Source organism: Sparus aurata, chromosome 7 (genome assembly GCF_900880675.1).
Source record: "Sparus aurata chromosome 7, fSpaAur1.1, whole genome shotgun sequence".
Lineage (NCBI taxonomy): Eukaryota > Metazoa > Chordata > Actinopteri > Spariformes > Sparidae > Sparus > Sparus aurata.
This window is the reverse complement of record NC_044193.1, coordinates 11,013,013-11,037,100: the sequence shown is the minus strand read 5'-3', so window position 1 is coordinate 11,037,100 and position 24,088 is coordinate 11,013,013. Positions and strand designations below refer to the sequence as shown.

General features: G+C 41.9%; 2 protein-coding genes across 3 annotated transcripts; both read left to right on the top strand.

Annotated features, from left to right (window-relative positions):
- Window positions 1-1,772: 1,772 nt before the first annotated feature.
- On the top strand, window positions 1,773-11,113 carry LOC115584441 (uncharacterized). 2 transcript variants are annotated; one of them, XM_030421864.1, is made up of 17 exons: window positions 1,773-2,371; window positions 3,743-3,758; window positions 3,883-3,990; window positions 4,083-4,165; window positions 4,287-4,379; window positions 4,467-4,569; window positions 5,853-6,004; window positions 6,111-6,179; window positions 6,269-6,335; window positions 7,640-7,815; window positions 7,908-7,955; window positions 8,051-8,096; window positions 8,318-8,469; window positions 8,561-8,629; window positions 8,716-8,767; window positions 9,489-9,596; window positions 9,851-11,113. In XM_030421864.1, exons 1-17 carry the CDS (start codon window positions 2,282-2,284, stop codon window positions 10,771-10,773), a joined length of 2,355 nt encoding a protein of 784 aa, XP_030277724.1. In that variant the 5' UTR covers window positions 1,773-2,281; the 3' UTR covers window positions 10,774-11,113. The 2 variants fall into 2 exon arrangements, with proteins under 2 accessions (XP_030277724.1, XP_030277723.1); XM_030421863.1 differs by having other exon boundaries at window positions 4,083-4,171.
- Window positions 11,114-14,845: 3,732 nt separating this feature from the next.
- On the top strand, window positions 14,846-23,321 carry LOC115584436 (uncharacterized). The gene is made up of 16 exons (XM_030421855.1): window positions 14,846-15,247; window positions 17,090-17,117; window positions 17,215-17,349; window positions 17,547-17,660; window positions 17,852-17,964; window positions 18,924-19,035; window positions 19,121-19,162; window positions 19,338-19,471; window positions 19,604-19,666; window positions 19,756-19,813; window positions 19,903-20,135; window positions 20,772-20,819; window positions 20,929-20,980; window positions 21,155-21,250; window positions 21,335-21,373; window positions 21,995-23,321. The coding sequence occupies exons 1-16, from the start codon at window positions 15,110-15,112 to the stop codon at window positions 22,792-22,794; spliced, it is 2,205 nt and encodes a 734-aa protein (XP_030277715.1). The 5' UTR covers window positions 14,846-15,109; the 3' UTR covers window positions 22,795-23,321.
- The last annotated feature ends 767 nt before the right edge of the window (window positions 23,322-24,088 follow it).

The window sequence follows — 24,088 nt, the reverse complement described above, 5'->3', positions numbered from 1 at the left end:
GAGATGCACTAAAACCCAACATATCTGCGCTCTGACGAAGAAATGCAGAAAAGGAAAGAATGACTGATTTTTCTTTCTCCAGATTATTGACAGGGCTGATAGTAGCGTGAGTAAATGAGAAACATGAACACACAGGTGTGACGTCATTATGCCTCTCTAGACTTCTGCACTTCTTTTTTTGCAGAGGGTGCCAAATTAACCCGAGGGAAGTGGTCTGGTTGCCTGATTGTCTGATACATACAAAACAAAATCAAATACTAAAAACGGAGTCAAGGCCTTTGAATACGCAGAGTATCACAAATGAACATCAGTATCTTGGCATTTTTAGGGGGAAACCGCTCATCTTACTGCCATTTAAATGACATTTCCCATTAGTCAGCTGCCTGTTTACATTGTGAGTTGCTATAAGAGCTCATTTGCCTGTGATGACAAATATATCTCAGCAACTGATGTGAATTTCCTCCCACCGACACCAGATATTTTTAAATCTTTTTTTTTTCCTTGGAAAGATCCCCCACCTAGCTGGAACGCCCACGCGCCACAACATCTGTCTCTAGCTTTACAACCAAAGTGACACCCCTTCTGAGCAGAGGCGCCCTCAGTGACACTCAGAGTGTGAGTGGAAACTACTGATAAGCATCAGCAGCAACTCAGGACGCGACCTTATGGTGCTGTTGGAACCTGTTCGGTTTGTTTTTAGCCGTGTCTTAGATTTCCGTTCTGACTGTAACACCTACACCTACTGTAACCTGTTGCGCACACACACACACAGGTGCTCCACAGATATTTAAGAAACAGTCAAAGAGCACTTGCATATAGTAATGTGTAGAAAATGCTCCTGCATATGCTAAAAGAAATGCTACATTTTCAAGATAAATATTCATATAAAATAGAAGAAGCAGTGAAAGTGTAATCAAAAGAGGTGTGTTTTATTTGTCCCATTTAGAAATAAGATTAGGAATTCGTTTGGAGTAACTGGGTCACATGGCATTGAATCTATTGAAAAAAAATGAAATTTCCATAATAAATATTCATATTAAAAAGAAGAAGCAGTAACATCTAATGAAAAGAGGTGTGGCTTATGTGACCTGTGCTGTGATACAATTCGGCATTGGTTTGGAGTCACTGGGTCACATGACATGGAAGCTAATGAAATGATGAATTTTCATAATAAATATTCATATAAAATAGAAGAAGCAGTAAAATCCAATAGAAAGAGGTGTGTCCTATTTTTCCCATTTAGTTTTATAATTCGGCATTGGTTTGGAGTCACTGGGTCACGTGACATGGAAGCTAATGAAATGATGAATTTTCATAATAAATATTAATATAAAATAGAAGAAGCAGTAAAATCCAATAGAAAGAGGTGTGTCCTATTTTTCCCATTTAGTTTTACAATTCGGCATTGGTTTGGAGTCACTGGATCACATGACATGGAAGCTAATGAAAAGAAATGATGACATTTCATAATAAATATTCATATAAAATAAAAGAAGCAGTTAAATCCAGTGTCTTGTGTGACCAGTGTGGTGATACAATTCGGCATTAGTTTAGACTCAGCATGACATGGAAGCTATTGAAAAAATTGCCATTGCCAATTGCCAAAATAAATACACAACACATTAGTAATCAAATAAGTGTGCTGCATGGAATTAGTTTAGTTTCTGTCAAATATCCAACTTTAAACTAACGTCACCTCGGTAAAACAACCTTAAACTCCACTTTTAGGTGACAGTGTCATAAGGAGAGAGACTGAAGAGCTTTGGGGCTCTTTACCATCATTTCATGATTCATTCATTCATTCATATATCCAGTATACTGAATGTCCCGCGAGTCGTCCCACTGGGAGTATTACCTTCTCTCTGGCTGGGCGTCGACCCTGAAGAGGCAAGAGGGAAGGCAGAAAATGGGTCCTGTCCTCCTCCTCCTCCTCCTCTTCCTCTTCCCGCTGCTCTTTGACTGAAACATGAGAGGCGGAGCTGGCTGCGTTTTGTCATTCAACCTATGTGGTTTTTCTTTTCTTTTCTTTTTTTTTCAACACACGCCCGCACGTTGTAGTCATCTGTCAGGACCCGTGAACTTCAGACAGCAAGGAGCTGACAGAGCCAGAGGACGCGCACAGCTCCTTCGAAGATCACTTTCTCTGGTGACAGAACAGCTGAACACATGAGTTACTGCACACGTTTTCTCTCTCATCAGCAGGAATCGGCGACCAGTGACGTGACTATGATCTCCAGAGGAAACAACAATCCTGGCTTCTAATTGTGCGTAAAACGTCCTCATGTGTGCCAGGCGCGTTGGCATCACGGGCGCATTTGTTGCCCTCGTGATGTCTCCTCTGCTGCTGGAAGGTGTCGACCCAAGATGCAATGTGAGTCAACACACGTATGTATGTATGTATGTATGTGTGTGTGTGTGTGTGTGTGTGTGTGTGTGTGTGTGTGTGTGTGTGTGTGAACTTACTGTATAGCGATAAGATCACATTTATTACATCCCAAACTGGAGAGTAACTAGCACTGCAAAAAAAATGATGGATACTCTCCATTATTGTACTTTCTACTCTGCTTCATCTATTTGATGACTTCAGTCACTTTGCAGTTTCACATTATGAACACAAAAATATAATCAACCAATGAATTGCGATGTATAATTGCAGTTCAAGCTGCCCTGTGGCGTGTAAAAATGTAGCTCTGCATCTTCAGGGTGATAAACACATGAATGCATCTATTATTATTATCGAATTATACACTATGTTGTAAAAAAAAGAAAGTAGTATAGTAAATATGAATACTTTAGAAGAATGAAAAGCCATTGTAGTCTTACTCTCATGGATAAACATACAGACAAGCTTGCACACTGGGCAGCTTCTCATACATATGAACTTGGTACTAGAACTTGAGTAAAAGTCTTTAAGTATCTGATATTAAATATACTGTAGTTCAAGTTAATAATACATATATACGTGCATATAAACTGTACACTATGGGTCGACTGATTAGCAGCCTGGATGATTACTGTCTCCAATATACATTATTTCCATGTTGGCTGTGATGCAGCATGTAATCCACAAAGTAACTAGAAACTCAAGTTGTCAAATGAATGTAGTGGAGTAAAAAAAGTACAATATTGTAAAAGTGTAAAGTAGCAGAAAGAGGAAATACTCAAGTTAAGCACAAGTAAAGTACTTGCGTAGATGTACTCACTGGTGGAGAGCAACTAGGTACAGTACTTTATTTGAGTATTAACAGTTTTATGCCACAAGCAAGTATTAAACTTTTTACTCCACTACGTTTATTTGATGATGCATTGAGGTACTAGTTATTTTGTGGATTTCATGCTGCATCATAGCCAAAGTGGCATTTTATATTTAATATATGTTACTGGCCATTTGGGGTAAAAAAACAAAAAACAAAACAAAAAATGCTAAATACATAAATGTAAATATAAGTCATGTTTACCTTTATTTGCATTTTTTAAACTTACATTTAATATCAGATACTTTGTGACTTCTACGCATGTACTTTTCGTGTGATTCGCACTTTTACTTGTAATATTTTGACATGGTATCTTTACTTTTAACACTGCTCTGAAGTAACGCTACTCTCACTAAAGTAAAAGTCTGAGTCTGAGATCTGAGTACTTAATATAGTGATAAATGTATGGTGGAAAAATCAATGTGCTTTTTTTCTGAATGCGTCATATCTCCCAAACTAACGTCATCTTTCTCTCGTCTTTACTTTAGATGACAAATCAACGAGGTAGGTTTGAATTCTCATGAATATCTCATCACATTATAGGCAACAGCATCATTTCAGAAACCACAAGTGAAAGTCACATGTGTCACTCGCTCTACTCATGCTCCCCCTCGGTCTGTGTGGTCAGGGTTCGTTGAGGGAAGCTGCCCCGTGACAATGACCCCGGTGCGTTCCCTTGAGTCTGGGAAGCCATACACTGAACATGTCGCTGTCCATGTTTGGATGAAGGCTGATGGTACAGAGTGCAAATCACATCGATCATTCGGCGTCTCTGAAGCTGTCACTGTCTCACTTTGACTGAACTGTCACACTGCCTTTTCTTTGCAGACTTCTGTAAAAACCCGAGGATTGAAGTTCTCTCCCCACACAGAAAGATCTACAGGCCGACCATGAGGCCAAAGATGAAGAAAGTAAAGGTTTCCCCCCCTTTTTTTGCACTTTTTCCCCAAGAGGTTGTCTTAATGAGCAGAATGGTTCATAACAATTCAGCGGTGTGGTTTCATCTCTCTGTCTCTGTTCTCTCTTTCTTAGTGCAACAATGAAAAAAAAAAAGGTGTAACTCGAGTCAAGTGTGACAGAGAAGCCACGGAGCTGGTGCCAAACAGAGATACCAGTTTGGGCCTGGTAGGACGACTTTTTCCTCTTTTGGTCTCTAACATATTGCATATGTTTTTTTGGAGGTAATTCATTATTTATTTATTTTCTCTGTAGTGGAAACTGGAACTCGATCACATCAAGGCTGATGTAAACAGTGTGGTCTCTGTTGCCTATAGCAGCACATCAGTGAACTGCAGCGTCAGTCACACCGTACCAGGTAGGATGTTTAGGTTTTACCTCTCTTTGCTTTCCGCCACAATTCAAATCTCCTTTTGGCTTTTTTCATACACTCTAGTTCAGGCAGTGTAAGTAATCTCAGTAAGTCATTTCAGTAATCACGATTTGTTTCAGTCTCTCTATGGCGCAAGGTTTAGTGTACTGCGTCGCCTTCCTCAGTAAGTGACATGCAATTGGAGAAGAGAGTGAGATACTAAAAGCCAGTTTTAGACTTCCTTCACAGAAGAATTCCTGTTTTTCACGGACATTTTTAAAGGAAAGGGGCTGCGGCTATTGTTCAATCGATGATGCGGGTCACGCTAACGTCAATTATTGAGGGCTGACAATGCTGTCGTGTGAACAGACTGTCTCAGGCACACAGGCAAAACATTTATGAATTAATCAAAACTGATAAATATTAGTTTAAGCCAGAGATTCTCTCAAGTTTACTCCAGAGGGGTGTATTATTCTGCTGAACTTTGGAGTAAAATTAAAAGTATGCCAAAAAAAAACTGGTGCAGTGAATTTCAATTTGTTTAAAGTCATCAGAATGCAGGAAAACAAAGTCTCTGACACTCAAACTGTTTTGGGGAAGGGGCCCCAGACCCCCGCTTCGCTTTTCAAAATCCCTTTTATTTAAGTTTGGCCAAAATGCTCGAGACTGGATTTGGACTTATATGTTAAAGACTCGTGACTTTTCACTTAACTTTGGACTCTAATTGTCTTCTAAGGACTCAACTTCACTTGCGACAGAAAAAAACGACTTGGGATTTGCTGGGAACTCGGACCAAATCACTTGAGTGACGGGCCTGCCGTCTTGCAATTGGGCCACACCAGCCTCGACACCTGTCCACATGTTCACGTTCCTACTCAGTCCTCATAAACTACAACTTAACACATTAGCGCTCAGTACTCACGAGTCGGGCCAAACCCATCTTTGAACTCGTCGTCATTGAGCTCAACTACATACGTGCAAAGTGTATCTTACATTTGTGATGCCTTCATGGACATACAAACATCTGCCAAAGTCCCCCAAAACTGCCTCTCTGTTAGTTCTAGCAGCAGAATGTGTCACACTGACCACGAAGTTCAAGTGATGACAAGCAGACGCTTTCATGGTCGGTAAACATTCAGTCATCACCCGAGCCCTGCAACTGGGGGCGTTGTTACGCTGGAAACACAAACGCTCAGATGGTGCCTCTCATCTTCTCAACTCACTGTGTGTTTTGACCTGTCATGGCGTAATGTTCATTTCCTGTTTTTTTGCTTGCCTGTGTGACTCAGATCCCGTACCAGATTTTGATCTGTCTGTGAACAGGTCGTCCAAATCCATCACTGTCACGGTGGAAACTGGAGACAAAGTCTACACCAGATGGTGTTACCGAAAAAGTGCAGTTCACTGCATGGCCGGGAATAATCCCGGCGCCCGGATAACTGTGAGTGTCAGCGGCACATTTATCTGCATATTAGTTTGTACGTGCTAAAAGAAAAAGTGAGCTTCACAGTTTTGTTTTTGTTCTTTGATGTATTTGTTCTGTTCAGATTGATCCATCTCAGTCTCGATCAGCTCTTCTGAACATCCCCTACCTGCTGCCCTGCGTCTGCATAGAGGTACTCCCTGCACCAAATCACTCTCGATACAGGGAATGTTGAATCAATCTGTGTGTCATTGTCCGTGCGTGTCTTCTCTGTGTTGACAGGCATATTACACCAATATGGATGCCCTTCGACGTAAAAAGTGCCCGTTTCAGAATCAAAGCGTCGCAGGTGAGTCACTCGTGTCAGAGTCTGGTTGCGAATGAAAACATCTTGTAGGAAACATTGTGTTTCTGCCATCATGAACAGCTCAGACAACACTTTGCTTCATGTTTCAGAAATAAAATACCCCTCCCCCTCACCTGCTGGGAGGCGTCCTACCTATATTTCAGCTCATGTTACAGCTCATAACACCCATTCACTGTTTTTTAGTTATTTATTTAAAAATTTGATAATCTTATCTAGGATTGTGCTGATAGGCCTCAAAAGGTTGCCAGTGTTCCACATCTGAGGCAGGCAGGAAACAGGAAATGAGAAGAAAGTGAACTTTCATCACACTGACCTCCAGCCTTGACTCATGAGCATTTTTATTGTGACCCATTTAGTTGTTTTTTCCCAGCTTTGGGGGAGAAAATGTGGCGTGTTGTAATGCACCCAAGCGGCACCGCTTGTCACAGGGTTTACTGTATATCAACAGTTTATAGGTTGTGTAAACTAGGACACAAAGTGTGGCTTCTTTTTCTATCGCTGTGTTTTTAACTAGACAGAAGACAGAGAGCCAAACAAAGGTGCTAGACGAGGTCAAGTTTGAAATGAATGCAGGCAAAGATTTATATCTGTTCTGTGACGTTTTATTCGGAGCACAAATTAAATGTAAGTTTTCGAATGAAATGTTTCGGGATTGCTACCAAAATTACAAAAAAAAACATCATCACCTCATATTATCTAGCCATACTGATAGTTTTTGTTTGCCTACAGCTCTGAAAAATGACATTTGAAAAGACTCCAGGAACAATGGCCCTGGCTATTCAAGACAAGCCACAGACATTTTGCTGACTGACATTTTAAAATTTCTCTTCCTTTAGCTTGAAACACCAGAAAATAAATACTGACAGCGGACCTGAAAAGACAATTTTCTATTGGGGTTTTCAAATATATATATATTTTTATATCTTGTTTGTCTAATCTGAACAAAAACTAAAATGTGTAAAAAAAAAGACAAGTTATGATTGTACAGCAGTTTAGTGCTTATATGCTAAGCTAAGCTAACAGTCACCTGGCAAGTTTATGAATATTATACCATGTATTTGCTAAAAATCTCAAACTCATATTGATGTAATTTCGAAGTTTCTGCAAAAATGTATTGAACGTATTTCCCAAATTGTCAAACTGTTCCTTTAATTCCATTTGCCTCCATCCTGAAGTTTCAGAGACAGATGTCTTATACCTTCAGTACATGAGTCTAAATACCTGTATAAAACGCAGTCAGTCATGTTGTCATTGGTCTGGAACCTCTCTCTTCTTTGCCTCTGCAGATGTCAGAGATGTTTGGGCCTCGTCCGAAGTCACACTGTTCGAGTCGCGCTTCAAATTACAGTCACCGTGTCCAGCCAGCGACCTGAAGATCTCTGCCTCCCTCTGCTGGAAGCAACAAGAACACCTCTGCATACCTGTGCTCAACTCCACACTGGAGGACGAGGAGGAAGACTTTGTGAGTTTGGCGGGACGTGTCACTTAAAAATTCCTGATTTAAAAAATAAGTTAAACTTTCTCAAACTCCCACTTTCTTTGTTTCACAAACAGATATATAACACAGCCGCAGTGGACAGACACCCTCGGATGTGTGTGCGGGTGAGAAAAAAACGATGTGCCTTCACTTGAAAAATGTCCAGTTGCCAGCCTTTTCATTTGCCGATTGTCATTCTTGCGTTCATTCATTTTTGCAGTTTTCTCTACAAGGCAGCCACAATATCTCCTGCCCCTTCCCCGCGGGTGAGTCACACGCACTGTATTTTTTTAAAGGAAATTGATGACCTCAGAATAACCAGGTGAGAAAGACTATTAAATTCAAGTTGTTTGAGCCAAATCAATTTAACTTGGTCATTTTGAGGTAATCGGTTGGTTCCCTCGATTTTTTTCAAGTAAAGCCACTTTTGTCATATTTCAGAAAAGAGTTTATTTTGTTTATAGACTCCCTCTCTTGTCCTTCACAGACATGTCCTCATGGGAGGTGTACATGGCGCCGGGCAGGCAGAGCGTGTTTTTGCATCTCACCTCTTCTGTTCCAGCAACGTTCTCAGCTCAGCTCTGTGTTCCTGATGAGAGGGGATGTACACCCATGGGGCAGGTCCACTCGTTAACAATGGTTAGCATGTGTTTGTGTTTTTGAGAAGAAAAAAAAATAGCTGTGGTGTAATCAGAGCAAATATGTGACTCCTCTTATCTATTTTTTACAGGATGGGAACACGACTGAGAGGAGGATTAACATGCCTTTACGCTCCCTTGCTGAGAGGCCCTGTGTGCAGGTAAAGGCAGTAACCATGTGCAGGACTGAGAAAGGTGTCTCTCGTCACTTTTCCCTGTTCTTACCTCTCCTCTGGCTTTTCCGCAGGTGTGGCAGTCAGATCCTGCTCTTCGTGGTAAAAGAATTCTGTGCCCGGACTGTGAGTGTGTCATGATTTAGTCATTTCCTGTTTTAATTAGTAGGCTTTACCCTCATTTGTCATGTTTTACCTTCCACTTGCCGCCTTTGTGTTTTTCCTGCCTGTGCCTGCGACAACCACGCAAAAGCATTCTCGCTGCACCCGGTTGGATAAACCCCACTCGTGGGCTGTGCGGTCCTGGATTTCAGACAAATCAGAACGACATGGCGGGCTCATTTGGAAACTTTCTTTCACATTGCAAAAATCACTTGTGAAATGTTTTCCAAAGACATTTCAGGCGAGAAATAAGCCATGCAGCTGCAGAATCTGCCTTCATTTTAACCTCAACAGGGTTTAGTTTTTATAGTGCTCGAGGAGTCTCCAGAGGCAGAGCATCGCGTGAGATGCCTCTGATTTGCATAAGTGACCAGAATTCAACGTTATGCAAATAAGGAGCGGGCGAGACAAAGTCCCGTCTCCTGACACGCAAAGGTCCGTTACCCGAAAAGCACTGAACAGCTTCCTACATAGTCAATGAATGGGAAGCGTTAAAATGAACACATACCTTTAGTTAATCCGCCCCATGCGTTGCCTTGTTCTCCAGTTCTGCATTTCTGCAGTGTTCTCAAGAGACACACACACCCACGGACCTAAGTGTATAAACACGTGCATCAGTTTATGTATGAATGCATGAAACATGAGTCATGAAATAAACGAATGCCTTTTTCTTGTGTCTCTACAGACGCCCACAACAGACGCGGCATGTTCGCCGTGGCAGCTTTGGTATTTGTGGTTCTTGCTGCATTTCTGGGAATTTTCATCCACCGTCTCACCAAGACTGGAACTGCAGGTTAGTTCAGTCGTCTCATTAAATACTGGCTCAAGGTTCATTCCACTTTCATGATCATTGTTTTGACTCTTTGAGTGGTTGCATGTTTCCGTCTTTGCGTGTTAATCATTTTAAAATCCACTGTCGTATTGCCTGAATTGATTTGATTTGATTTGATTGCAGCTGTGCTCAATCCTCTAGGAACAACTCAACTTTAGCCAATAAATGATAAATACTATCTTTTTTTTCCCCTCCCATCTTCCCCGTATCACCAGGTTGGCTCTGTATCCAGGAGCCAGTGTTGCTGGTATGCTCATCAGAGCAGTCGGCCCACATCTCTGCTGTGTGTGCTTTAGCCTCAATCCTGCAGGCGGAGCTAAGTGCCACAGTGCACCTGCCGTTGTGGGCCCTAGGTTCACAAACGCAGACCGGGGCCGGGACTGGTGTGGCCGATCTGGGTCCACTTCCCTGGCTGTACGGGCGGTGGGAGGCCGTGCGTAAGGCACAAGGAAAAGTGCTGATTGTTTGGAGTCCTGAAGCCAAAAAGAGCTATGAGAGGTGGAGGGAAGACAGGCTAAACCTGGGTAAAAACGAGAGTAAAGAGAGAGACAAAGCCAAGGTGGAGGACGATTTAAAGATAAATGAAAGAAAATGCAAAAAAGAGAAAACTGCAGGTGATTGTGTTAAATTATGTGATGATAAAGACAGGTACCAGAAGGAGGCCTCTACAGTGATAGCACCAGTGTTTACAGCTGCTCTGGCCTGCCTAGAGGGGGCGCTGGAGGGGTGCAAAGGTCAAGAAGTGGCCCTTGTCTACTTCGAGGGCCGCTGCCACAGCAGGGACATCCCAAAGGCCTTCAGAGGTGTTCCTCGGTACTGCTTACCACGGGATTTAAGTGGTTTAATACAGGAGCTGGGAGGGATGAGAAGACAGACACAAACTGGTAAATTCAGCTGGCTATGCTGGCCCAGGCTCATGTCTAAAGTACTGTCAATATGGTTAGCACGGCAGCTAGCCCAAAGACTACAAACACTGCTGCCTCAGATGCAAGGAAAGCAAATGGAAGGGCCGGGTGTCACATCATCACTGAAAATGATGTCAGAGAAGACGCAGAGCAGGCTCAAGTTGCCAGTGGAGAGGCCGGGGACTGTACAGGAGCACGAACCTCTCCGCGGCTGGAGACCAGAGATGCTCTGATCTCAGGTTTCACGCGTCTGATGAGGACGGAGTTTAGTCCTGCCTGAAACACAATCTGCACCCAAGAAACATGAGCTGGCGTCTCATTGTGAGCAACTGGGCGGCGATCGTTCCGCGAGAACTGTTTATTAAACTGACACCATTTGGTCAAAAGTTCAACCACTTATTTTGCATATTAAGAAGAGAAATTCTCTCAACACTCTTTTGCTTTTGGTCTCTAACAGAGGCTCTTTATGTTGACTTCTGTGACTGAAGCCATTGTAAACACCTGCCTTATCTCTCTACATGTTTGAGCCACTATGAAAATCTGTTTGCAAATTACACCTCCCTTTCTTTATGAGTGCATGCTTCATGTTTGAAATGCTGTGTGCACAGGTGACAACTGTAGATATTTGCATAGGATTTTCTAAACATGGATCTGTAGGTGTACAGAGAAAGTGACTTGTACTGAAGGGTCGTTATTTGGCAGTTTGTTTGACATATCGTGTTACATATAGACTGAGTTCATCTGCAGCCCTATTAGCAAATATTTGCACACACGCTACCTCTTCAAAATGGCCTCTCTGGAAGCCCCAAGATCAATTCCAAATTGATTTTAAAAGACATTATTTACACCCTTCTCAAAGTGTTCAAAAATCCTCACAGCAGCTATTAAGATAAATGGATTAGCAAGCACAAATAACATCTTTTCAAATCAATTTGGGGTCTTGGATTAGATTTTAAATTACCATGTGTAATTGCCATGATGTGTTGTGGTGGGCTGGTAGTTGTGTTCTCGACCACACAGCGAGACCAGACTAGGTTGTGGTTAGAAAAAGGAATTTATTTGACGCCACAGGTGGATACGGCTCAATGAAAGAACAAGATCCGGCTTGTATGAAAAACTCCACTGGCGGTAAGGGGAGATGGCACACAGTGACAGTTGTGGATGGCTCAGGAAGGCATCTCTTGAGTGGAGAGATGAACAAAGCAGTAGGTCTAAGGGGGGTGGTTCAGGGGAAAGAAGACTCTAGAAATGTTGACCATGTACCACTTGGTAACTGGCAAAAATCATCTGGGAGCGGGAAAGTTAAAGACCAGGGCTTTTCAACATGCGCTGTGTGCCCACGCGCTGCAGGTGTGTGGGAGCGTTCGCAGCGCCATGAAGGGGAAAACCCCTCCCAGCCTCTCCACAGCGCCTCTGAAAACACACCAAGCACGAGAACACACCAAGCACGAGCAGGAGAACACCGCACAAAACCGCCACAAAAATGTTCAAATATGACCAGCTGTGTTCTGCGGATGTACTGTTTCCCATTTTGAAACAAGTCCCCATCTATTTCAGTTGTTTAGGAAAATTCTGCAATGCTGTTTTTGCTGTGAGGCTCCAGAAATGTTTTGTTGACTACGAAACTTCACCCATTGTTTTCCATCGACATGAGGTGATGAGATAATTACTGGATTTTCATTTTTGGGTGAACGTATTCTTTAATTGCCTGTTGATGAGGTATTTGTTCAATGTCACTTAACTGTATATAATATCAACTGTATATTAACTGTATATTAGCCTAACACTGTTTGCATTATCACATTTTCTATGAAAAAAAAAGATGCTTTTAATAAAAAAAGATTCATGTGTAATGACGAGAAACTGCTTTTATACGACTGAAATTACTTTTGTTTGTTAGGCATCCAGTCTATTTCACAAGATGTATGTGTTTTCTTCAACCTGTATTGTCATGACATTGACATGAGTCTAGAGACAGACCTGCTCAACGGGATTAATAAGGAAGTCAAGCGACACCGTAACACTTGAACTCCCGTCCCTGCCAAAACATACAGCTCAGATTCATGTCTGGAGAGCAACAAAAACAGACTTTGGGCCTTCACTTTGCAAATTCAAGTGGGGTAAGTTAGCGCAAGCGTAGTCACATGATCAGAGAAAGCACAAGAAAAGTAGATCCCCTACAAAGATTACTGTTCACAGGTCAGTTTAGTCACACGGGAAAAGGCTTCATGCAATAAAAGAGCTGAACAGCCCGAATCTGGAATATGGTCCTTGGGCATCTGGCTGTCCTGGAAACAAGCAAGGCACGTTGAAGATCCACTGTGAATTTGCATTTCTGATTGCAGTAACCGGACCTGAGGACCACACAGTCAACACAGGTGCTATAGCTCCTTCGTGTACAGCAGATAAGCAAAGAGTACCACTTACAATATACAGCAGTCGATTTAACTGACCAGCTCACCTGAGGTTAATGATTAAACTTGAGCACTGCAACCGAAACACTGCCTCTGTTTCCAGAATAACCCAGTATAAAGGGGCTTAAGAGTTAATGGGCTGATCCTGAAACCAAATGCTCGCAGACAGGATATGTTTATTGGCAGCAACTGGAAGCTGAACCAACTTATATCGCTCTGGGTGTAAGAGTTTCAGTTAGAGGCTTTAAAAGAAAGACATTAACGCCCGTGAAGTTGGTACAGTGATGGTCGAGTGATCCAACACAAGGCCCAGCGTTGCCTTCTCTATCCATCAGATGGGCAAGAAAACACATGACGTTATCTGATGGGCTTATCATCGGCAACAGTTTGTGTATGTAATCTGGCAACAGTCTGCATCCTCTGCCAAACCAACACGCCTTTTCTCTTTTTTGTCACACACAAGTCACTGTAAAAAAAAAAGGAAACAACAAATATAGTTTTCTCTCTCCCAATTTGTCAAAAACTGACACTCTGGGATGGCTGCCGACCCGTCCTACCATCTCAGAGAATCATTATTTGACAAGTTTGGAACGAGACTCAAAAATCTAAATGTCTTTCAAAAGGTCCTTTAAAGAAGGAATTCTGCTGCTTTCAAACCCATCCACGCCACGTTTTTGTGTGTAAATGATTGCTGCATAACAAAAGTTTTGGAATCGGTCCACCTGACTCACACGGCTCCAATTGCTCCAGCTGTCAAACCGACACAACTGACACAACTGACAAGCTGAGGCTGAAACATGACTTAACTAAGGAAACGATTCCTTCAGAGACAGACCTTTAAGATATGCAATAAGATCAGTGTTTTGACCAGAAACACAAGCATCACTCACAAGTATATTATCAAAAAAGAATTCTTGCTGGCGGTTCCTCCAAAGTAGAGTCCACACTCCTCTCTTCATCTCGCTGACTCACATTCCGCCCGTCGTCTTCATTGCCAGGTTTCAGAGTGAGACTTTTCCTTGAGCAAGACATGTGTTCCTGGTAGCAAACCAGATCTCAGTATTGAAGAAAAGGTCTATTTCCGTGAGAGGAGTCATCTTGTGGTGTTGTCAAACACTTAGAATAACAACCTCAGCCCGTCAGTGGCAAAACAAGCACTTCTAGAGAATGGGACTTTGACATTGTTGCAGCTGAGGCAATCTGACTGATACTTGTATGAATCATTGTCAGGCCAAAGCATGCAAATACAGGGCCAACTTTTCAAAGATTGCAGAATTTCCATTAAATAACAATTCAGCTCCTAGAATATTCTAGTTAAGTCAACACAAAACATTCAATGTCATTTGACTGGACTCCCAAAGATGACAAAGTCACTTATGCATAACATATCAAGTCTACCTAACTGTAATAAGTTAGTGTTTTTTTATCTTTACATGTCTGACTGAAGCCTTTCATTTCTCTATTACACACATTGTTGAAAGAAACCCACCAAGACTGAAACTGTGAAAAGGGGAAGAGAATGAACTCAACACGAATCTTTATCATGATTATCACTGTTTTCAATTATTGAGAAGACAACAAACCATGCCTTATCTTCAAACATAAAGGACATTACAGTCACACTGCACATTAGCTATGAAAAGTAAAGTTCTCAGGAAAAGTTTTCACTTCCAAAGAATGCATGCTGGGAAGTCTGCCCATACTTCTTTAGAAACTCATTTTTAAAAAGTTGATTGAAACGGGCTATTAATCAAACTCATCTGAAACTTGATTCCAAAAAATAATAATAATAAAAAAAAAATGTGCTGACTCATAGCTGAATTATTGCCTAAATTCCGTTGAATGGTTAACGCGCCCACATACAGGAAAATGTGGAGAGTGTGTGAGGTCGCCTCTATCCAGGTGTGACACGCCCATCACCTCAGAGCCGTCGGTTCCCGAGAAGAAGGCGTCAGACAAAAGGAGTGCCACAGAGGCGACGGGACAACGGTCCACCGTTGAGTTAGTGGGTTTTCCGAGTAATCCTCTGTGTCATGTGGTGCTGCTCGTGTAAAGAGTAACGGGCTTTCACTCTCTGTGGGTCGGATGACGGGACGCCCCCCGCGGAGCAGGAGTCCTGCGCGCTGTGCCGGGCGCAGAGGCGCTCTCCAGAGACATGGCTCCCGCGCTCCTCCGGGGGCCACATGGCTCCGTCCTGCCGCTGCTGTCCCTGCTGCTGCGCTTCTGGCCGACCATGTCCGCGAGAGCGCTGGGGACGGTTGACCTACACGCACCTGATCTCACCTGCAGCGAGGTAACAAGTCAGCATGATGTGTAAGAAGGATGAACCAGGCTGTAGCAGCGGGGGGGGCTTCTGTTGTGACTGATGCATGTGGACTGTGATCGATGAAGTGTGCTTCAACCTTTGATTGACTGATTGATCGTCTATGAAAAAAATAACAAATTACAACGTGTAAGCTTCATGTTTTAGGTGAGTTGGGAGAGCGAGATGGAGAGAGAGAGAGAGAGAGCGAGAGAGAGAGCAGAGTTTAATGTCCATTACTTATTTACTGTAGAGCCTGAGCATGACACCTTACTCCGTTGCTCCATTTCCAGCGAGGCTGGTCATAGCTTGAATTTTCCAGAGAAGTTGATCAGAAGGAAGGAAAAGAAAACGGCAGAGTCCGTGCATGTGCAGTAGCTGCACATAATGATAATTGCAACTTTACAGCAGCAGACAAGAATAACCATTACAACAAAGGATTACAAAACTTTGTGTGTGCGTGCATGCATGCGTGCGCGTGCGTGTGTTGAGTCATTTGTTGATTTTGATTGTGGAGGCTGTGGTTGGTCGTGCTGAGGGATAGTCTACAGTAACACATCTCAGTGTAAACATTAGTGCTGTATAATTATGTGTAATGTTTGGGTAATGGGATCAGTCTCATCACGAAAGTGAAGGGATGTCGAACACAATCCAAAATGATCCACGCTATTCCTGCTGAAATGATATTCTAAATACTCTTTTTCTTTTAATTTGTCACCTGTTTGTAGTTTTAACTGATAATATGTTTGGGCTGCAACTCACTATTATTATCATTGTCGATTCGATTTCATTATTGATTAGTTGTTTAGTCTGGACAATGTGTAATTTCGTTTTTGAAAAATGCTCATTAAAATTTCGCCGGAGCCCAAAATGACGTCTGCGAAAAGCTTCTTTTGTCTTACCAACAGTCTGAAACCCAAAGACTCTTTGTTTACTGTCATGGATGACGAAGAAAAAACAGCAACTCCTGACATTTAAGAAGGTGGAACTTGTAAATGAAATGATTAATTGATCACCAAGTTAAATGGCAATTCATTTGCTTTTTTTTCGATCAACAAATTGATTTCTGACTAATCGTTGCAGCTTCACCACATTTTGAAACAAAAATACATTACAACAGAGCGCATAACTTTGCCAAGGCCCCTTTAATTCAGTAAACCTTATCCATATCAAACTCGATAGCGCCACATTTTAACAGCCATAACTGCTTCACCATGATTAAAGCCAGAGAGATCTAGGATCTGCTTCACATTGTTCTCACTCATAGATACCAGCCTCCAAAATGCACCTGATTTTTTTGTTTTTTTGTTTTTATGCATCGAGCTCAATGCATTATTATCTGAGATATGAACAAAAAAAAAGCCCTATCTCACAATGACCAGAAGTCTTTTCTTCCTTTTTGGAGGCAAAAATACAAAAGAATAAACAATAGTCGAGGATTACCCCCGAAAGAAAACAAAGATTGCCTACATGCGGGAGCTACATTTTATCACACATACCCATCTCACAATAGACAAAATATTTGGCATCAAAGGTCAAAGTTGGCAAAACATTTTCACATGCCTCACATGTTAATACAAACATTTAATACAGATTATTCTGACAACTTCTGAAGCTCCTCACCGCATCCGTTTCTGTATTCACTCCTTTTAGCTGAAGAATTTTAAAGAATAATCTCAACAATGAGCGATTTTACCTTTTAATTATGAGGACGTTAACTCGTGGTGGGGCTGTTTTTGTACTTAAGGCATACTGCGGTTAAGAGGTGTGTTTCATTATAGATGAGTGGGATTGTTGTCTTTTAATTCTCATCCACGACTCTTCTCTCTTCAGGGTTTGACCGATTGCCACGTGAGCTCGGGTAACTACAGGATAAATTATCAGTGTCATTAACTCACACCAGAGTGTGTCAGTCTGCGGTGCGTCTAAGACTAGAATTTGCTGTTTTCTCTCCACAGCCTCTCTGTACACCGCCGCCCTGTCTGATCCTACTGACACAGTGAATGTCACATGCATGCAGCTCGAGGCCATTCTGTGCTGCACTGCCAGTCAAGAATGTGAACCATGCCTGCAGATCATCATCACAGCTCAGGGTCTGTATCTTAAGTATGTTTATAACGTTAATGAGTCACCGTGCACTTTCCTTCTGACAGTAAATGCTGGCGTTGTTTTTGTCAGTGCTTCCTGTATCCCTATCAAGTTGTTTGTCGATCAGTGAGCTGGTTGTAAAGCAATTTGCTTTCCACTGACGTATTCACGGTCTGCTGTTGTATGACATGTGTTGTTTCAGAAGTGGATAGTGTAAAGCAGGATTCTGGGGAGTCCGGTGACCATAATGATGAAGAGGAGGTTGAATCGAGCACGAACATAGGAAGCGGTCAGTTTGTGCTTCCTGAGCCAAAAGGTAGAAAACTCACACAAAGTCACACGTTTTGTATTCCATAGTTTACGTTTTTTACTATAATCAAAAGGTTATATCTTCTACTTCTTCCTCATCATGTTCTTCTTCTTCTTCTTCTTCTTCTTCTTCTTCTTCTTCTTCTTCTTCTTCTTCTTCTTCTTCTTCTTCGTTGTCTTCTGCTCTCTGCGTTACAGGTTCAGTGAAAGTGTGTCTAAGCTCACCCGGCTCCAATGAATTTTGCAAGATGCTCCAGTTTAGACAGAGCTACTCCGGTTTAGTCCAAGCCTCTCGACAGCCAACACACAAGGTAGTAAATATTCCCTTGCTGATTAATTAACTAGTCTCAAGTGGCGGGAAGTAACTAAGTAGATTTACTCTGTGTATCCATTTTATGTTAGATCATGCTTCTGCCCCACTTCAGAGGGAAATATCATACCTCACTGCATTTATATGGACAGATATTGTTAAAAGTTATTTTACAGATTAAGACTTTTTACTTATAAAATGCAGCAGATTGTTAAGATTAAACCAGGAGATCCCAACAATTCAGCGTTCAACTCTTTACAAAAAAAAGAAAAACAAAAGAGATGTCTGTAAAACTTTTGTTGGGACGCCTTAGACTCCAACTGAAGTCAATTCTGACTCTTTCTGTTGAAACGTTTTTGTATCCATGGAGGTTTTATATTTGCTAAGCTTTCCTTGAGCCAAGAAAATGTTAATCATCTGTGACATCATCACAATGTAAAGTCTATGGACTGAGCAGGACGGACTAATGTGCATATTCATTGGGCCACATAACAAGGAGGTCAACCTCGCAGCATGAAAATGTGTTTTGGCGTCTGCGGCAGGCGAGCAATTGGCATCGGACCAAATAGTTTCCGAGCATCTTTGCATTCTGAATCGAGTTTTTCAAATCAATCTATAGTTTCCACCAGTTTTGAGTGTAATTGTGGGTATTCGGGGACGCTTCATCAACAAGAGAGTGTTGCCCAATGAATGACCTGTAGAATATGACACGTCCGTTATAGTTTGCAGTTCAGATCAAGTAAATCTTATATTTTTTGTTTCCAGCTGGGAACTATTTCTTTAGGTTCAAAAACAATTAAAGGTTGGAAAAGCTTGAAAAAGTTTGAGATTAGTTGCACCAACTAGTACAGAACCGGTGCCACTGTGTTGCACCCAATCTTATACAATTGTTCAAAGACTAGTTTCCGCAACATTTGTGCTACTTAGTTATTTAAATGCTCCTATTTCCTGCAAATGCAGCTCCTGTTGACAGAAAAGGTGACGTTCGGCAGTCCTGTTGTGGTCAGCGTTGACGGACATTCAGATGGAGCTCACATCGTTCAAAATATTACAGTCCCATCTTTAGAAGAAGGTGAGGTTAAGTGCTGCAACGTAAGCAAAGACATGCTGAACTACTGACTGCAAATCTCACTAAACAATCGCTTGTCTTTTTACAGTTTGCTCCATGAACCTCGAGGGGACTGTGAAAGAATGTGATGGTATGTGATGGATGAGCGTCAGTTGTGCTCTGCCTTTTCTTGTTTATCTAGCTGAGCGTGTATCCTTTATCTGCTGAGGTTAATGAACAAGGCAGTGCCAGTAAACACAGTTGTGGAGTGACAAAGCTCAGCTAGACGGTTCGGGTTACTTATGATTGATGCACCTCTGTCTCAGCCCCGAGACTCCAAGCTGTCACTGATCATAAGAGAAACGTCGTCCTCCTCCGGCTGGAAAACGCTGATGCCAGACAAGATGAAATCATGTGCCAGATGTTTTGGAATGAAATGCCTGGAGAGCTTCTTGCGTGGGTCAGTCAATATTTAAAACTATTCTATAGTTTTACTATCTTAGTAAAAAAAAAAATAAAAAAATAAAAAATCCATCTTGTCTGTGTAAAGCTTTTTAACTTAAATTAGTTTTTGTTTTTTTTACCATTGCAGCCCAAAGGCAAAAGAGAGATGGTCATTTCGTCATACGTTGTTGCACCATGCCTGTGCTTTCAGGTAGCCGATGTTTTACTTATAACTGACAAGAAAAGACATCTGTAAAAACTTTGTGAATGAAAGAAATTAAATTCAACACCTGTTTGCAGGTGTGGTGGAAGGGAAAGCCCCTTCGAAAAGAATCCTGCCCTTTCAAACACCAAAAAGGTAAAAACAGAGTTCAGAGGTCAAACTGAGAGCGAGATGAAATTGCACGATAAAAGTGTTCGCAACAAGCAATGTTTTTTTGTTTTCAGACGCCTTGGAAAGAATGCAGCACAACGTGTCTGTTTCTGTGGCGGAGTGTCAGATGAGAGGGGGTGGCACCGGGTTGAGCTGGAATGTGACTGCCCCCTGCAGAGTGGAGGCGGAGGTGTGGCTCTGCAAGAAGGACGTGGCAGAAGGCCAGTGTGAGGAGGTGACGGGCTCCAGACAGAGGCTCCACAACCACGTGCAAGCTGGCTGGAGTGCAACACACAGTGGACATTGGGTAAAAAAAAGTTGCAGTACGACTTAACTTAAAGGAAAAGTTCAAAAATGAAAATTCAGTCATCAGTCATTATCTACTCAGCCTAATGCAGATGGAAAGCCATGTCAAGTTTCAGGAGCTTCACAGCAAAACAATGTTGGAGCATTCTCTGTAACAACTTAAGTAGATGGGGACTTGTTTAAAAATATTTGTGCAACCACTTTGTGCAACCAAGCTTTTAGCTTAGCAGCTGCCGGCAGTTTTCGGGTGCTAATAACAAATCAATTTGGGATCTTGAGGACTTTTGCCAGACAAGCGCGATGAAGACATTTTACATTTTTAATTTAATGTATTTATTTTATAAAAGTCCTCATCTACCTTCGTTGTTTAGGAGATTGCTGCAACACCGTTTTTGCTGTGAATAGAGATAAGTAGAGAATCCCTGAAATGAACTATACTTGGCTCCAACTTGACCACGTACACAATTAAAATACTGCTCACACATGAATGCATCAGTAACAATAATCTATTAATATTTTATATGTAATAGTATAAGGCCTACTTGCACCTTATCACAGATTTCTGCCCACAGGTACTTTTACTAATGATAATTTAAACATTTTGCTGACACTGCATCATATCATAATTTACTTGCAGAAAACAGGAGAGTTCAACGTGTCGTCACATCCTCTGCTTTGTGTTCAGGTGACCTTTGTCTTTATCCTGATATATTCGATATAATCTTATACATGTATTCCACTGCCTCCTACAGTTAACGTTGTGCTAATCTTAACCCATGCTCTCATTTTTTTAGATAAAGATAAAGGGGATGGAGTCATACCTAGAGACCCACTGTCCATTTGCAAGTAAGACTACTTATTATTGTTGAGATCCAGGTTAAGTGTGTTTAATGTTTAACTCTTATCAGCTGGAACAAGCTACATATTTTCATTTCAAGGATGTGGCAGATAAGCAACTCACTGTGCACTTATCACCAGCAGTGGCTGTGAAACTTACTTAATGATTGATTCATTCTTCAGCGTCTCGATTGAGATGGAGCCTGCCACTTCTCATCGGATTACTACTTATGTGTTTGGTCATACTGGGAGCCTATTTTATACAAGGGGTCCTAAAAGGTCAGTTTTTCTATTTGTAGGTCATCGAATATTAATAGCACCTTCACAAAAATACCTTAACGTGTGCTTCTGTTTCCCCTTCAGGCTACGTGTGGAGATGGTTAAAAGAAGATGATGTTAAAGGTATACATAAACCTGACTATTTAATAGACCAACTGTGTTCCAAGTTGTATAAACTTAGGGAATCAAAAAAGAATTAACTGCTTATTTCAAGGTAAAACTACATATTTGTAGACGTCTATGGGCACCCGCCATTTTTATCCCCTCATTAACATAACATTACAGATGTATGAATGTTCATACAATTAAATTTTTAATAGCCTGTCTTACTCTTTTTTTACTATAATGTCATTTATATTCTGTATTAGCTTGTGTTAGTGTTAGTTAGCTACTGTTAGTGCTATTTTGGCTAATTCTTCACAACAGAAGGGGGGCAAAAAATATTATCCTATCTCATAGATTGAATCTACTTCAAGGAAGTCCTATGTTTTGGAAAATACACTTCTGGTCACTACATTCCTCACATGTGTCTATTGCACATAAGGCTACAGCTAGGAGCTATTAACTTAGCTTGACATAAAGACAGCATAGAGTTGGAAACAGCTAGCTTGGCTTTGTCCATCGGTAGCTAACACTGCCTCTGAGCAGTTTGGAGGTAACCTGGGGACATATTAAACCAACAGGTATAATCAAGCAAACAAGAGTGTTTCAAACTAAAAGGTGTTAATTATTTCTCTGTTTTAGGTGCGGTGGGTGGGGGTCATGTGGTGTTGCTGTACCCACCCGATGACAACCAGGCTTTGCCGGAGCTGATATGTCACCTGGGCTCAACCCTCCAAGCCCTGGGCTTCAGCGTGTCTGTAGACCTGTGGAGCAGGTCTGAGCTCGGAGTCCTGGGCCCTGTGCCTTGGCTCCACTCCAGACTCAACCGACTGCAAAAGCAGGGGGGCAAAGTGGTGCTGGTCCTTACCAAGGCCGCCTGGATAAGGGCTGAAGAATGGGGAGCTCGGAGCTGGGAGAGAAACGCTGCCAGGGAAAGTAAAGCAGACATGGAGGAAGAGGAGGCAGGAAGCTTCACTGCCTCCTCTCAATGTGTTGATGTTTTTACCGCTTCATTTAGCTGCATTCTCGCAGACTATTTACAGGGCCGCGCTGGTGAGCGGTTTATGTTGGTGCAGTTTGAATCACTCCCACCCGAGCCTCCAGGGGGTTTCCGGCCGCTGCCAGAACTTTTCCGCGGCCTTCACGTCTACAGCCTCCCCTCCCAGAGCCTGGGTTTTCTGACTGAACTGGCTGGGGCTCGGCAAACGGCTACAGCATCAGCCAGACGGAAAAGGGCAGGGGGGCTCAGGATGGCGTCCCGGGCACTGGCACGAGGGCTGTCAGGGTTCACAGGAGGGACTACTGTGTTACGCCTGGCAGGAGTGTCTCAGAGTTGTGTCGGGGTTGGAGCTGAAGACTCGGGGGAAACGGTGCCCTTGCAGCCATGTCTTGTCACACCTCCATCCAGCCCTGACTCGAGCCCTGAAGTGGAATGGGTCTGACTGAAGGAGCACAAGCTTCATTTTTTTGGATGATGAACCCTCAATGAGTTGACTCTGGGAGATGTTCAAATAAATCCGTTTGCAGCTTTTTGCATTTGCTGGTTTACGTATCGTGGCCTCAGGGCCGTTAATAAGAAACCTTTTCAAATAAAAGCCTGGTTGTTGTAGCTTGATTTCTTGCTGAAAATGCTTAACATTAAAACCTCACCACTTCTAAAGGTACAGTTTTGAGTTGTTTTACAGCTTTAAAGTGAGCTATTGTGTGTGTTTGTGTGTTTTAAATATTTACCTGTATTTTGATATCCTGCATGAATATTTATTACATATGACATCCCTGAGAGACATGAAGAAAGGAATAATAATAAAAAAGCTATTTATTTACCTGAGTTTGTACACAGGTATATTCTAATGCCTTGTCCAGGCATAGTGAGTCAATTTAATACTGTGTTTTATCTTCAATGGGATTAACACTTATCTTCACTCATTATACAATGGGATTGAATAAAGAATCTGTCTGACTCATGTCACCAGATGCTCTTCTTTACTAAAACCCAGTGTCAGTTTATGTTCATTACAAACATGGCAGAAGATCACGTGTGTGTGCAGAGGTAGGCCTACGGCTTTATCTGCAGTACAGTTTATAGTCTACTCACGGCCCTGCAGTTGGAAAGTCAATTAGAAAAAAACATTTCTGGAGCTTCACAGTAAAACTTTGTGGCATTCTTCTCAACAACTGAAGTGGATGGGAACTTGTTTTTTGTTCCCTTAAATGTCTCAGTAAGGCTCATCAAGCATAATCTAAGTCTCTGCAAACCCTGGGATTTAAGACTTCTTAAAATCCACTGTACACCTTCACGTGCGTAAAGGGTGCAGATTACATCTTTTCAAATTAATCTGTGATCGTAGGGCTTCCGGAGACTTGCATTATGCCGGATTTTTGGTAAATGTTTTATTTATGTTTTAAAGCCAGTACCCATCTACTTAAAGATGCGCTATGTAGATTTGGGGGTGACATTTCAATCAGCCTCAATAAACTAAATAAACAAACTCTCTTTGTTTTCATCACTGAATAAACAAACTGACTTTGAAGGACAACACAGTTTTATACTGTTTTTACATTGTTTATATTTGGCGGACCCTGCCACCTGCCTAGCTTTAAAAAGTGTTCTGGGGACCTTATTTTTCTCAAAACAAATATTTCCGAGTTTTGTCATATTACCTCATTTATATTGTAAATATTGGAATTTGGAGTTTGAATTTCTCCACTACATGGAGCCCCTTTAAGCTGTTTAGG

Excerpts from the sequence above, each read along its gene's own strand:
- LOC115584441 (XM_030421863.1), top strand. The coding sequence starts at position 2,282 with ATGTGTGCCAGGCGCGTTGGCATCACGGGCGCATTTGTTGCCCTCGTG. Across the intron at positions 8,097-8,317 it reads CTCCTGCCCCTTCCCCGCGG|ACATGTCCTCATGGGAGGTG; the intron begins GTGAGTCACACG and ends TGTCCTTCACAG. Across the intron at positions 8,470-8,560 it reads AGGTCCACTCGTTAACAATG|GATGGGAACACGACTGAGAG; the intron begins GTTAGCATGTGT and ends TATTTTTTACAG.
- LOC115584436 (XM_030421855.1), top strand. The coding sequence starts at position 15,110 with ATGGCTCCCGCGCTCCTCCGGGGGCCACATGGCTCCGTCCTGCCGCTG. Across the intron at positions 19,472-19,603 it reads CTGGAGAGCTTCTTGCGTGG|CCCAAAGGCAAAAGAGAGAT; the intron begins GTCAGTCAATAT and ends TTACCATTGCAG. Across the intron at positions 21,374-21,994 it reads AAAAGAAGATGATGTTAAAG|GTGCGGTGGGTGGGGGTCAT; the intron begins GTATACATAAAC and ends TCTCTGTTTTAG.